The 13,248-nt window shown below is 58.9% G+C and overlaps 1 protein-coding gene across 3 annotated transcripts; it reads left to right on the top strand.

The window, feature by feature from the left end:
• Nucleotides 1-13,248, top strand: SLC25A29 (solute carrier family 25 member 29). 3 transcript variants are annotated; one of them, NM_001077871.1, is given in 4 exon segments: nt 1-314; nt 5,425-5,468; nt 10,411-10,494; nt 11,214-13,248. In NM_001077871.1, coding segments are annotated over 4 exon segments (897 nt in total). In that variant the 5' UTR covers nt 1-280; the 3' UTR covers nt 11,949-13,248.

Below are 13,248 nucleotides of genomic sequence, written 5' to 3'. Positions count from 1 at the left end.
GGACGCGCGGCCCGAGGTGAGGGACCACGGGCGGCGCACGGAAGATCGGAAAGGCCGGCGAGCCGGCCAGCGAGGGACAAGCGCCCGGCAAGGAGTCGCGCGCTGAGCCGCCGCCGCCGCTGCCGCCAGACCCCAGCCTGCGCGGGGCTCCGTCCCAGAAGGCAGCGGCCAGGCCGAGTGCCAGCCCAGCAAAGCACGGAGGGCCCCCGACGGCGACCAGCCCGGCGAGGGGCCAGCGAAGGAGGACCCGGAGGAAGGCGGCTTCACCGGGGACCCGGCAATGGCGCTCGACTTTCTGGCTGGATGCGCTGGGGGTAAGGAAGAGGGCGGGTCCTGCCCGGGCGCGCGCGGGGGCCGGGGACGCCCGGTGCCCAGGGAGGAGGTGTCCGGCCTGGGAGGCCAGCTCACCTGCGACCTCTTGGTCCCGCGGCTTGCCCTGTGGCTGAGATTTCCTCCTGTGTAAGATGGGTTAGCTGTGCTCCTGTTTCACGGGATTCTTGTGGGCGTGAATTGACATCAGGCCCGAAGGGCCCCTAGGGCGCTGTCCACCAAGGCAACTGTCTTTTAAGTCTTTCGCAGCTCGTTCGGACGAGCGATCTGGGGCTCGGGGACATTACCGTGGCTGCCAGGGGACCGCCAGAAGGATGCCCCACCACCCTCCTCGCCGAGGCCAGCGGACAGCGAGGCTCCGAGCCCATCTCCCTCATGCCGTCCCCCAGCCTGCGCCGACTCGGAGCAGGGTCCCCTCCCTGGGCACAAGAAGTTTGAAACTGGCTCCACCCCGTTTCCCGCATCCGTGTGGGTGGGCTGGGGCCGGGGGCCACCGGACGACCCCCTAGTGAGATGGCTTAAAAGGCGTGGGCCTGATCCCTGGCGCCTAGTCACGCCTTGGCGTCCCGCCCCCTCCATGCGCGGCTCTTCTGGGGAACAGACTGGGGGCGAGGGGGGGGGCGGGGAGCGGGGAGCCGTGAAAGTGAAAGTCGCTCCGTTGCGTCCGACTATTGGCAACCCCATGGCCTATACAGTCCATGGGATTCTCCACACCAGAACACTGGAGTGGGTAGCCATTCCCTTCTCCAGGGGATCTTCCCAACCCAGGGATCGAACCCAGGTCTCCCACGTTGCAGGAGGATTGTTTACCAGCTGAGCCACCAGGGAAGCCCCTGGGAACGGGCAGAGTAGGCTTGAATCTTCGCAGGATCTACGTCTTGGGCTCACGCGTGCATGTCCCCGATGTGGGGCACCTTCCCTGAGGCCGGGCTGCCCCACAGCGCTGAGGCCCTGTGTGTCCCCCCACCCCACCCCCGCGGACCTTGAGTCCGCGTTCTGTCTGGGCTGGCTGTGGCCTGTCCGTGGGCATCCGGCACTGGCACTTCCCTCTTTGGCCTTTAGTGTCTCTGTTTTTTCTTGTAGAGTTAATTTATTCAACAGGTATTCACTGGGAGCCAGGTTTAGCTGTCAGGGACTCAGCAGGAAGAGGAGTGTGGAGAGCAGCCTTAGGCACATAAACCTGTGTGGTGCTAGCTTCCTGTGAGGCTGATGCAGAAGGGAGTGTGCTGGGAAGTGACCCAGACGCTTACCCAATCAGGCCTCCAGGCCCCAGGGCTTTCCGTCAGGTTTCTTCCAAGCCCAGTGCCAGAGGAGACAGGAGGGGCCGACCTCGATGGACCAAGCTGTCCGTTTCCCCCTGTCCATTCCCCTCTCTGCTGTTCCCGCCGCCCTGCGGCCCCCACCCCCCACCCCCGCCACCTCCAGGGACCTCCCCTTGTGTCCTGCCACCAGGCCGTGGGCTCCTCCGGGGTGGGGGGTGGGCAGACCCTTCTCTACCCCTCCCCCAGTGGGCGCTCAGTCCCAGGGCCAAGGCCCCTTTGCAGCTTCTTGAGGAGTGTGGGTTCTTCCCCCAGAGAAGCAGGATTCCTTCTGTATTCACACAGGTGTGCTGGGAGCCGTGGGGTTTGGGGCGGGAACACTCTTGGTAAAGTCAGACCCATCCCTCCAGACACACACAGTCAAGTCACCCTGGGCTCTTGCTCACCAGGGCCCCTGCCCATCCTCACCACGCCCAGCCGGGAGAGATCCTGGCCGCGTCCTGGGTTGGCGAGCAGAAGGTACTCCACGGCCGCCACACCTGTGGTCCTACCTGGGCCCAGGTGAACGCCTGGGGCTAGAGGTGCCTGTGCTTCCCCCGTGGTGTGAACGGAGATGGGCGAGGGTAGAAGGGACCCTCTCTCCTGGTGTTACTTGACCCAGGAGAAACCTAGGCCCTGAAAAGTGCAAGGGGGCAGCCAGGCTCGTCCCTTCTCCCAGGCTCAAGGCGCTAGGGACAGTGACCTGACTGTCCCAGGCTCAGCTTTCAGAGCAGAGGGGCCGTCCAGGAACCATGTCCGGGTGGCACCCCGAGCCTGGGCCCCAGAGGTTGTCTGGTTTCCTTGGGTTTGAGTGGCTCTTCATTCAGTGTCCCGGGAGGAAGAGGGTAGATCCCTTCTGATTGGCTGCGTGTGAACCACGTGTCCAACCTCCCCCTCTGGGAGGCGGGGTGGGGCCTTGATTGACAGCAGCCCTGAGGCCTTGCAGGGGACTGGGTTAGAAGGGTCTCAGTACCGACTTCCACTCCCCCAAGAACTAGAATTTCAAATTCAGAAAATTCAAAACATGAAATGAAAACGGGGGTGGGTCTCAAACGATCAAAACAAAGTGTGTCTTGAAGACCGGAAACCCAAAGGTGGAAGAGCTGAGGGAAAAGACAGGCTGGGGTATGTTTTCACCCACCTGTGAATGTCAGGGGTTCCAGAAGGAGGAAGAGGTCTGGAGGTGATGAGTAGGATGAATAAATAATAGTGGAAATTTTCTCTGATCAGAAGTCTGCTGCGTGAAAGGGCTGAGGGCGTACCAGCCAGAGTTCTTTAAAGAAAAAAAGACACACCCTTGGTATCTCCTGGTGATATTCCCAAAATCTACAGATAAAAATCTCAGTGGCTCTCTGACAGAATAAATAAATTATTGACAAAGGTGAACAGACACGCTGCCGGCGGATGTCTCATCTGTGGTGCTGGAAACCAGAAGATTCGTGGCTGTGGCCAGAGTTAATGGCCTGGGCTCAGTCCTCCCGAGAGCTCAGGACTGTCTTTCCTGATGGCATTAAAGAAGCAGGTTTTGCAGATGAGGGGGAGTTCAGATGTGTTACATCTGAGGGTCGTAATCAAGAGAGGCTCCAGGGATGCGAGTAGAGACCCCAAGATGGAATAGCCCTGGGTCTCGTGGGTTTTGAAGGTGAAGGTCAGTGGAAGATGGGCAGGGTGGGAACGTGCTTGGGGGTAAGGTGGGGAAGTAGGGTGAGAGAAGGCCTCCTACTCTCACCCCATGGCGGGGCGGTGATAGTTCTTAACCCTGTTTCTACACGTGGGTTCCCTGATAGCTCAGTTGGTAAAGAATCTGCCTGCAATGCAGGAGACACTGGTTCAGTTCCTGGGTTGGGAAGATCCCCTGAAGAAGGGAAAGGCTACCCACTCTAGTATTCTGGCCTGGAAAATTCCATGGACTGTATAGTCCGCGGGGTCATAAAAAGTCGGACATGACTGAGCGACTTTCACTTTTAAGGTCTGAAGCATTAAACAAGGTGAAGAGGACATTATATAAGGATTAAAAATACAATATGTGAAGAAGCATAAAAACTCCTATTTACTTGTGGACATCCACTAACGCTGGTAACCAGCTCTGATGGGGAGCAGGAGAGATGAGTGGTTAAGGAGGGCTCCAGGCTCAGAAGGTTTCGGTCCAGATCTCGGCTCCACTACTTACTGTGTGGTGTGGACATACATCACTTTTCTGTGCCTCAGTTTCCTCATCTGTAAAATGGGCTAATGGTCCTTTATTTACATAAGAGGGAGGGTTGGTACACTTACAAAGCTAAGAATGGTAACCAGCAGGTAGAAACGTGACTGTGACCCAATGAATATTAGCCTGTTTAATTGCTCTATTATACATTGAAATATAGCAATAAATACAGTAATAAATCACCAGTGCAATGGACATGAACTTGGGCAAACTTCGGGAGATGGTGAGGGACAGGGAAGCCTGGCGTGCTGCAGTCCATGGGGTCACAAAGAGTCGGATACGTCTGGGCGACTGAACAACAACTTAGCAATAAAAGCAGTGCTGTAAGACGCACACGCGTGCAGTTCCAGGGAGGACAGCATGCGAGTCAGTCGGGCAGTTTCCTGACCTCTCTGAGCCTCACTGTCCTTCCGTGAAGTGCCTAACAAGACTGCCTGATTCACAGGGATGTTGTAGCCCACACAGCACACAGGACGCTGACAGGTGCTCGTGAGCCATTCGGGGTGGCAGGGGCGGCGGGGCTTGTCCTTTTTTGGGAGGGTGAATCTTTACAGGTCTAGACTGATACATAACCAAGCGAACAGGGTCACAGGCTGCCACCACGGGCACAGCGTGGCTCCCGTGCAGGGCCGGGGAGCGGTCAGCCAGCAGCCGCGATGCCTCATGTCCGGGCCAGCACTCTGGGACCGGGGGCAGCCCTGGGGAAGTTTAACTCTCAATCCTGTACAAGTGCGGACAGTAAGGCTCAGACGCTGAGTCCTATGTGGGCTCAGCCAGCTGGTAAATGACAAATCAAAGACTGAAAGCTGGGTAAGGGGCTGACCCCAAATTCAGAACCCCTGGAGCGCCTGACCACGCCAGGCATTTGGAGCGATGGGAACACCTGAGAAATGGCATTGACAGCCTCTCAGGGGGCACCTTCTCTCTCTTTTTTTAACTTTTTATTTTATATTGGAGCATAGCTGATTAAGTGTTGTGAGAGTATCACATGGACAGTGAAGGGACTCAGCCATACATATCCATGTACCCATTCTCCCCCAGACCCCCTCCCATCCAGGCTGCCACGTAACGTTGAGCAGAGTTCCCTGTGCTCTACAGGCGGTCCTTGTTGGTCATCCATTTTCAATACAGCAGTGTGTGCACATGTCCATCCCAAACGCCCTAACCATCCCTTCCGCTCACCCTTCCCTCCGGCAACCCTAAGAGCATTCTCTAAGTCTGTGAGTCTGTTTTGTAAGGAAGTTTATTTGTATCATTTCCTTTTGGATTCCACACATAGGGGAAGTCATGCAGTATTTCTCCTTCTCTGTCTGACTTACTTCACTCAGTTGACGCTCTCTAGGTCCTTCCACGTTGCTGCGCCAAGGGGCACCTTCTGTTGTCCCCTCCCACGGGCAGCCGGGCGGAGAGAGAGTCACCAGCTTTGAGTCTGACAGATCCTGGCTTGACCTTGGGACGGCCACCCTCCCCTCGCTCCACCCAAAGGATCAAGGGGCTCCCGGGATGTGGCAGGCACATCCTTGCTGGACCCAGGCCCCACATGGTGGTTTCTGAGGCGTCTGGGTCACAGGCTGTCCTTTCTCCCCCCAGGTGTGGCAGGCGTGCTGGTGGGACACCCGTTTGACACGGTCAAGGTGAGTCTCATCGCCGTTTTATCCTCAGGCCGTGGTGGAGGCGCAGACATTGGAGGGAGGCTTGCAGGGTTGGGGCAGCGGGATACCCCTTTCTGGTGACCATCTCAGGAGCCCCTCAAGGTCCTCCCACAGGTCAGAAGGTAGAATCAGGCTTCTCCCTGATGCCCAGGTGAGCAGCGGCCTGTCCAGCGGGCCGTCCCGGCCTTTCCTCCCGGTCTGTTCCTCCATCTCCCAGCTGGGGCTAAACTTGGAGGTCCATCCTGACACTTGATGGAGGGACTGCCCAGACGTGGGGGCATCCACCCCGTCCTCACCCAGAACACCTCCAGACTGCTTCCTGCAGGCAAGGATTCAGAGAGAATTGTAGAGAAATCACACATCAGCCTTTCCCGTGACTGCCATCCCCGCAGAGTGGTGGGCCTCGAGGCTGACACATTGCCTGGGCATTTCCCGGGGGGCTGCAGAGTACAGCTCTGGGGAGGCGCCCTGCTCCCCCCTCCGCGAGCCCATTCCTCCGCACGGTGTCGGGTCCCGGGTTCCCCGACGCCTCAGTGGAAACCAAGAGTTCCGGAGTTCAGGATTCCCGGTTAGAAACTCCCAAATAAGATCTGCCCTCTGTTGTTGGGGGTTTTATCCTTAAACTAGCCAAGTCAGGCCCCTTCCTTGCGGGCTTCCCTGGGAGCCCAGTGAACCGCAAGCAGTGGGCCCTAGGCCAGACCCTGTAGCCCGCTGAACCCTGAACTTGGCTCCTCTTCTTCAGGGGCGAGGGTGGAGCAAAGACAAGGATGTCACCCTTGTGTAGGCAGGTTTGAGAGACCCCCGTCTCCTCCTTTTTCAGGAACCCAGGTGTCCCTGGGCTGATAATAGGTCCTGTGAAGTAGGGCTGCGTTTCCTCCAGCACAGGCCCCAAGCACTGTGCTCTGACCTTGGAAAGGTCTGTGCCAGGAACTCCCTGGTGGCCCAGTGGTTAGGACTCTGCGCTTTCACTGCTGTGGGCTGGGGCCCCATCCCTGATCGGGAACTAAGATCCCCCAAGCCACTCCAAAAACAAACAAAAAGAGGTCTCTCTCTGGGCCTTGCGCAGCTAGCTTCAGGCCCCCTGGCAGCCCACCTGCCGGTCACTTTACCTCCGGGCCAACTGTTCTTCCTGCACAGTGAGGGGCTGGCGAGATTTCCCAAAGCCTTTGGGCCCGGCACTCAGCAGTGTAGTTTGTGCTGGATTGAACTGTTAGTTCCAAAGGGCATGGGATTCCTTCCATCCCAGAAGGCAAGGCCTGGCTTTCTTGCCATGCAGCGGCCCCCGAGTCCCTCCAGGGCTGGCCACCCCTCTGCCCAGCTGACCACCCCACGGCACCTGCCCAAGGGCCAGAGCAGCCCAGGATGGCCCTGCAGGGTCCACATTACGCTGTGCTTCTGCACTGTGGTCCTGTGCTGTGCGTGCCTCTCAAAGCTGCATCTAGCCAAGAAGTGTCTCTGATTCACTTCCTCTGCCCAGCTCTGCAGAGGCTTCTTGGGGTGCCCGTCCCACCCCAGGTCAGTCCCTCCAGGCTGCGGACCACTTTGTTCGGGTGCCTCCAGCTCCCTCTGAGCTCCTGAGCCATGGCCAGCGCCCCAGGGGTAGCCTGAGCTCAGGAACCTGTCCACCGCTGGGTTCCTGCCCTGTCCCACCTTACCTGGCACCTGGAGGTGGTCTTTGAGGAAATCCATTTGTAACTGTTTTTGTTTTTCCCACTGTGGCCAACCAGCATCACCTCTGCGCAAACCTATCTTTAAAAAGCCAAGCCTTTTATTCCGAAGGGGGAAAAAACCCCACCCCTCGCAAGTCCCCACTGTCACCCAAGCTTGTGACCCTTCTTGTCCACCGCCCCCCGCCACGCGCTCAGACACTGTGACCTTGTTCTGATTGGACATTGGTTTAATTTAATGCCAATGGCTTTTTTTTTTTCCTGGCTGTTGTCCATTATAAAAGTTAAGCATTCTTGGGACTTCCCCGGTGGTCTGGTGGCTAAGCTTCTAGCACAAGGGGCCTGGGTTTGCTCCCTGGTCGGGGAACTAGACCCACATGCCACAACCAAGACCTGGCACAGCCAAATAAATAAATATTAAAAAAAAATAATAATAATAAGCATCTCAGTCAAAGAAAACTGGAAAACGCTGGTTTTTTTTTAATGTGTTCTAATTAAAACACATACATACACACTTTTTTTGGTTCGCTTTCTATTACAAAAGTAATGTAGGGTGTAAAAGAATGTTCACCATAACAAACACATAGAAACAAAACAAAAACAAAACTAGTCCTTTATGTAGCCTTTCCCCCAACCCTTGTTAATGGTTTCTACCAGAAAACAGACATGCACACAGGCCCATATATATTCCTGGTTTTTGGCAAAAATGGGATTTACCTGCCAGCTCTGCAAGTGGTCCTACCGCTGAAGCGGACCACTGGGGAAGTCCCAAGAATGCTAAACTACACGCCTGGGAGGAGAAACAAGGCGCCCCTCACCAGAAACCCCCTTCCCCTCCTAACACCTCCGCCCTCCCCTCTTCTAGGCGGCCAGCTCCCTAACTCTCATCCACGGTCCAGTTTTCCCTGTTTATAAACCTCGTGAACTTGGACCCGGGCTTCCAAGTGCGTGAGGGGAACGCCACGCGGCAGTGCCATCCGCACATCTCATGACTGCCACCTTGGCAGTGTGTCCCCCCAGGTCCTTGGAACTGAAATTTGAGTCCAAAACGTGGTTCACCTCTGTGGCGCCCAGAACCGCAGCCACTGCCCTTGGGCACAGCGCCTTCACGTGTGTTTCTCTGGGCAGGTTGTCTCCTGTCCCGTGGATGCCACTGTGGCAGTCACCAGGGGCGCCTGAGCCCTCTCTCACCAGGGAGCAGCCGGCCCCGGGTGGGCGGGGGCGGGGAGGCTGGGGGCTGGCCTCGGGGGTCCCGGGCCTGGATGTGATGTTGAAATTTTGTGTTGCTTTAACTGCCTTTACTTTCTGAGCTAGGGGCTGTCTCCGTCCATAGCAAAATGTAACTTTGTTGTAGATGAGCGTAAGCCTCATCCCGGAGAGCGCTAGTAAGTACAGACCAGGGGAACCCAACGCTTCTCTTCTCTGTCCAAACCAGGCCCTGGGCCTGGACCCCGCCCCACCACCCCCACCCACCAGACTGCCCTCCCAGACTGGTAGGGGCAGGGAGGGTATGAAATGAGCTTGGGTCCAAGCACAGGTCCCGGGGTGGGGGCCCTGGGGGCTGGTTGAGAAAAAGTAGCCCCGTCTCGATCAGGGGTTCTTTGTGCAGGGTCTCCCAGCCCTGGGGGGGAAGCTGGGAGCCTCCTGGGGTTGGTGTGTAAATGACCAACTTTTCCAGGGGTGGGTCCGTCAATCTTCCAATGAGATCCTGCTACCCCCAAGTGTTAAAAACCTCAACTCTAGATTCTGTAAGGCTCGGGCCACATTTTACCCCACACTCCCAGATGGCGGGTGCCCATCCCAGCCCCTGGGGGTCAGACACAAAGGGGAGATCCCCTGCAGCCTCTCGTGGGACCCGAGCTGGCCCAAGCCTGGGCATGAAACCAAGTCCAGCCTGCTAAGATGTCACCAGGGTGTCTGAAAGTCTGAGCCACGGAGGGCAGGGCCCAGCTCCGCTTCACATCCTCTCTGCTGACACGGCCTCCTTGGTGCCAGTGTCAGGGGCCACAGGAGGAAAAGCCAGTCCTCCAGAGACCACCAGCCGTCGAAGGGGAAGTGGGAAACCTCCCATCACAGAAGCAACCCAAGGCAGAGCTCATGGTGTTAAGATGCCCTCGGTGTTCTTGAGTGGCTGTGCCTTTCTCCTCCGAGCTGGCAGCCAGGGTGAGGAGGGGTGCTGGGGTGGGCAGCGGCCTCTCAGAGCGGTGGTCGCCAGCGTTGAGGTCCCTGTGTGCAGACGTGAGATTTCTTTTTTGCTTACAACACATTTTTTTTCTATAAGTGCATTCGCCAGCACCCTCAACCCCACCCTGGCCCCGACCAACACAGCCACTCATGTCCCTGCAGAGGACAGCCTTGACCGAGTTGCAGGATGTCTCTGAGCTTCAGCCTTCCCATCTTTGAAACAGGAGTGACCCCAACCCCACCTTGGCCAGTGATCACGTTGGAGCCCCTCTCCACTGCCCCGCACAGAGGGGCGCTCACACCACGGCCAGGGCTGTAGTGGGGTCATGTCTGAGTCAGAGCTGAGCCTGGGGCCGAACCTAGCTCACCCGCCTCCCCCAGACACAGGAAGAAAGGATGCTCCCGCTCTGACCCTGGGGAATGAGTATCAAGGACTGAGATAAGCTCTCTGTGGACAAAGACTGCTTTCACAGCGAGGCTCTGGGCCGTTGGGGTCTGAGGGCCCCCGAGCTGCAGACGTGGTCCCAAGGAGGCGGCCAGCAGCTCTCCAGTCGCTGCTTTACTAACTCATGACCACTGCCCTCCCTAGGGGCCACCGGCAGAAACCAAGGGGAAGGCCCGCAAGGACAAGGCTCCTCGCTGATAGCACCCCGTGGGCATTCCCAGCCCCGACTCGGAGAGCGCGTGGTGGGGTGTTAAGCCTGGACACCCCTTGGGCATCGGCCAGGACTTGCTTCTGGGATGGTGGGAGGTCTTGGGAGATGCCTTAGGCCCCACTGTCAGTGCCTTGTGTGGAGATAGTGAACAGGGGTCTTGAGGACCCCCACCCCTCTGCAGCTGGCTGTCTCTGTGACTGTTTGTCCACGGACAGCCCTCCCTAAAAATGGCACAGACACCCAGCCTCCCTCCCTGGGATTCCAAAAGCCACAGAAAGCTCCCTGGCTTCCTGCCTCATGGGTCCAACCTCAGGCCTCCTGGCGAGAGTCTCCCCGGGGCTTCTGCGTGCCGGCCCCAGAGAGCTGGGCACTCTGACTCCACGCAGCCACCGTACTTACCCTGGGCCCTCCTTCCAGGTGCGGCTTCAGGTCCAGAGTGTGGAGAAGCCCCAGTACCGAGGGACCTTGCACTGCTTCCAGGCCATCATCAAGCAGGAGAGCGTGAGTGCCTGGGGGCCATGGGGGTGGGGTGGGACGCCGGCCTCAGCCTTGCCTCTGCAGTGGTGCAGGCCTGGACCACAGAGGCTTCCCTGACAGCTCAGTTGGTAAAGAATCCATCTGCAATGCTGGAAGCCCCAGTTTGATCCCCAGTTTGATCAGGAAGATCCACTGGAGAAGGGAAAGGCTACACATTCCAGTATTCTTGGGCTTCCCTGGTGGCTCAGCTGGTAAAGAATCCACCTGCAATGCGGGAGACCTGGGTTTGATCCCTGAGTCAGGAAGATCCTCTGGAGAAGGGAAAGGCTACCCACTCTAGTATTCCGGCCTGGAGAATTCCGTGGACAGAACAGTCCATGGGGTCGAAAAGAGTGGGACACGCCTGAGCCACTTTCACTTTCACTTTCTCTCACTGGCCCACAGGAGGTGGAGCAGGGCACCCCGCCTCTGCGATGCTGTGGTCCCTGGACCACAGAGCTGGGAGAGGAGGCGGTGGGCAACTCCGGGGCACATCCAGACTTTGGGAACAGGAGGGTGGGCGTGCCCGGGCCTCTCAGATTGAGGACCTGGGTTCTGATCAAATTCTGCTTGGTCCTCATGAGCAGCTGAGGTGGGCCGAGGCAGCCGCCACCTGCATGGAGGGTCCTGGGTGGAGGTGGGCTTGGGCAGCTCTATAGACTCCAAGCGGGAGCGCACCTGACGCCTCTCCGTGCGCCCCGCAGGTGCTGGGCCTGTACCGAGGCCTGGGGTCGCCGCTCCTGGGGTTGACCTTCATCAACGCGCTGGTGTTCGGCGTGCAGGGCAACACCCTGCGGGCGCTGGGCCGGGACTCGCCACTGAACCAGTTCCTGGCGGGCGCGGCGGCCGGGGCCATCCAGTGCGTCATCTGCTGCCCCATGGAGCTGGCCAAGACGCGGCTGCAACTGCAGGAGGCGGGCCCAGCGCGCACCTACCGCGGGCCCCTGGACTGCCTGGCGCAGATCTACCGGCAGGAGGGCCTGCGCGGCGTCAACCGGGGCATGGTGTCCACGCTGCTGCGCGAGACGCCCAGCTTTGGCGTCTACTTCCTCACCTACGACGTGCTGACGCGCGCGCTGGGCTGCGAGCCGGGCGACCGCCTACTGGTGCCCAAGCTGCTGCTGGCGGGCGGCACGTCCGGCATCGCGTCCTGGCTCTCCACCTACCCTGTGGACGTGGTTAAGTCGCGGCTGCAGGCCGATGGGCTGCAGGGCGCGCCGCGCTACCGAGGCATCGTCGACTGCGTGCAGCAGAGCTACCGCGAAGAGGGCTGGCGCGTGTTCACGCGGGGGCTGGCCTCCACGCTGCTGCGCGCCTTCCCAGTCAACGCCGCCACCTTCGCCACCGTCACCGTGGTGCTCAGCTACGCCCGCGGCGAGGAGGCCCGGCTGGAGGGCGATGCTGGGTCCGCCGCCCTGGCCCAGCCCTCCAGCCTGTGATGCCCCCGCCCCACCTTCCCCGGGGCGGCTTTTCCAAAATGCAGCCCAGACTGTTCCAGAACTGTAAGTGGCTCCCGCGCCGATCGCCCTGCCCCAGACACCTGAGACCCCATGGACTGTGGGCTCAGTCAGACCTGGGTTGAATCCGCTCCTCGGCTGTGTGGGCCTTGGCCGCAGTATTTGACCTCTTGGTTTTCTCCACTGCAAAATGCGGAGCCTGTTCCCCCTGTTGTACCGTCAGGAAGCTCAGAGATGCTGCCTGTGGGGCACCCAGCCTGTCACTGTTACTGGCTTCTGGACTCTTCCAGAAGCCCAGCCAACACTCCAACCCTTCCCTGGGATCCTGGCCACACCTCCCAGGGGGAGGATCTCTGAAGACCCACCAATGGGCTTGCCAGTGATTCATTAACTCTGAACTCCTCCACCTGGCAGAGCTCCAGGGACACTTCTGGGCCACCTGTCCAGTCTGCCTTAGGGACAGAGGGGCAGCTCGAGGCCTTCTGGGGTCCCAGAACCAAACCCTCTGCCAGCACACCCCAGCTTCTCCAAGCTGCAAGGCTGGGAATACCCCTACTCCTTCCACTCCCTTTGGAAGGTAATCTGGGGACCACTAAGAAGCCATGGAACCTTCTGGAAGTTCTACATTAGCTTAGGAGCTGGGGTGGGGGGGCAGGCACAGGTCAGTGGAAGGGGAGATCTCTGCAGTTAAACAGAGACATGGCAAGGGGGAGTCTTTCCACTCTCTGGGCCTCAGGCTGCCCATCTGTAAAATGGGAACATGACTCAGCTGATGTCTTCGGCTCAGGCCCACTGCCAGCAGCCGGGGTTCCCCAAGGTTTGCAGAGGGGTCGGCAGGGAGAACCCTGTGGGATCCCTGAGCCCTGTGGGAAATGGTGTCTTTCCCAGGCAGTCAGTCTCAATGCTCTGTGTTCCCATGAGTCCAAGCGGGGCCTGTAAGTGGACACAGGTCTGACCAGTTTGGGCCCCTCCAGGCCAAAGGGCATCTGCACCCACATGACCGGGGCCGTCACTAGAAGCCAGCCGGTGGTGTGAGCTCCGGCAGCCTGGGTACAGCTGGCACATCGTGGCCGTGAGACCGGACAGGGAAGTGAGTGCTTTCGCACAAGTTGGAGGTGACTGCGTCCTCCACGGCGACTGGAGTTGACTGGCCCTACTCCCAGGAGGCGGGCTGTGCTCAAGGAAGCCAGGATGACCCTCCCCCCAACCCTCCCCCACCCCCACGTGGCATCATCGTCGTACAGAAACCTCCAAGGGAATAAAGTGCTCTTTGTTTTTTTAA

This window comes from Bos taurus, chromosome 21 (genome assembly GCF_002263795.3).
Source record: "Bos taurus isolate L1 Dominette 01449 registration number 42190680 breed Hereford chromosome 21, ARS-UCD2.0, whole genome shotgun sequence".
NCBI classification, from domain to species: domain Eukaryota; kingdom Metazoa; phylum Chordata; class Mammalia; order Artiodactyla; family Bovidae; genus Bos; species Bos taurus.
Note: the sequence above shows the minus strand (reverse complement) of the source record. Positions and strands in the feature narration are given on the sequence as shown.

Coding starts and splice junctions, on each gene's coding strand:
- SLC25A29 (XM_005222162.5), top strand. CDS start 10,291: ATGGGTCCAACCTCAGGCCTCCTGGCGAGAGTCTCCCCGGGGCTTCTG. Junction 10,495..11,213: donor CCATCATCAAGCAGGAGAGC/GTGAGTGCCTGG, acceptor TGCGCCCCGCAG/GTGCTGGGCCTGTACCGAGG.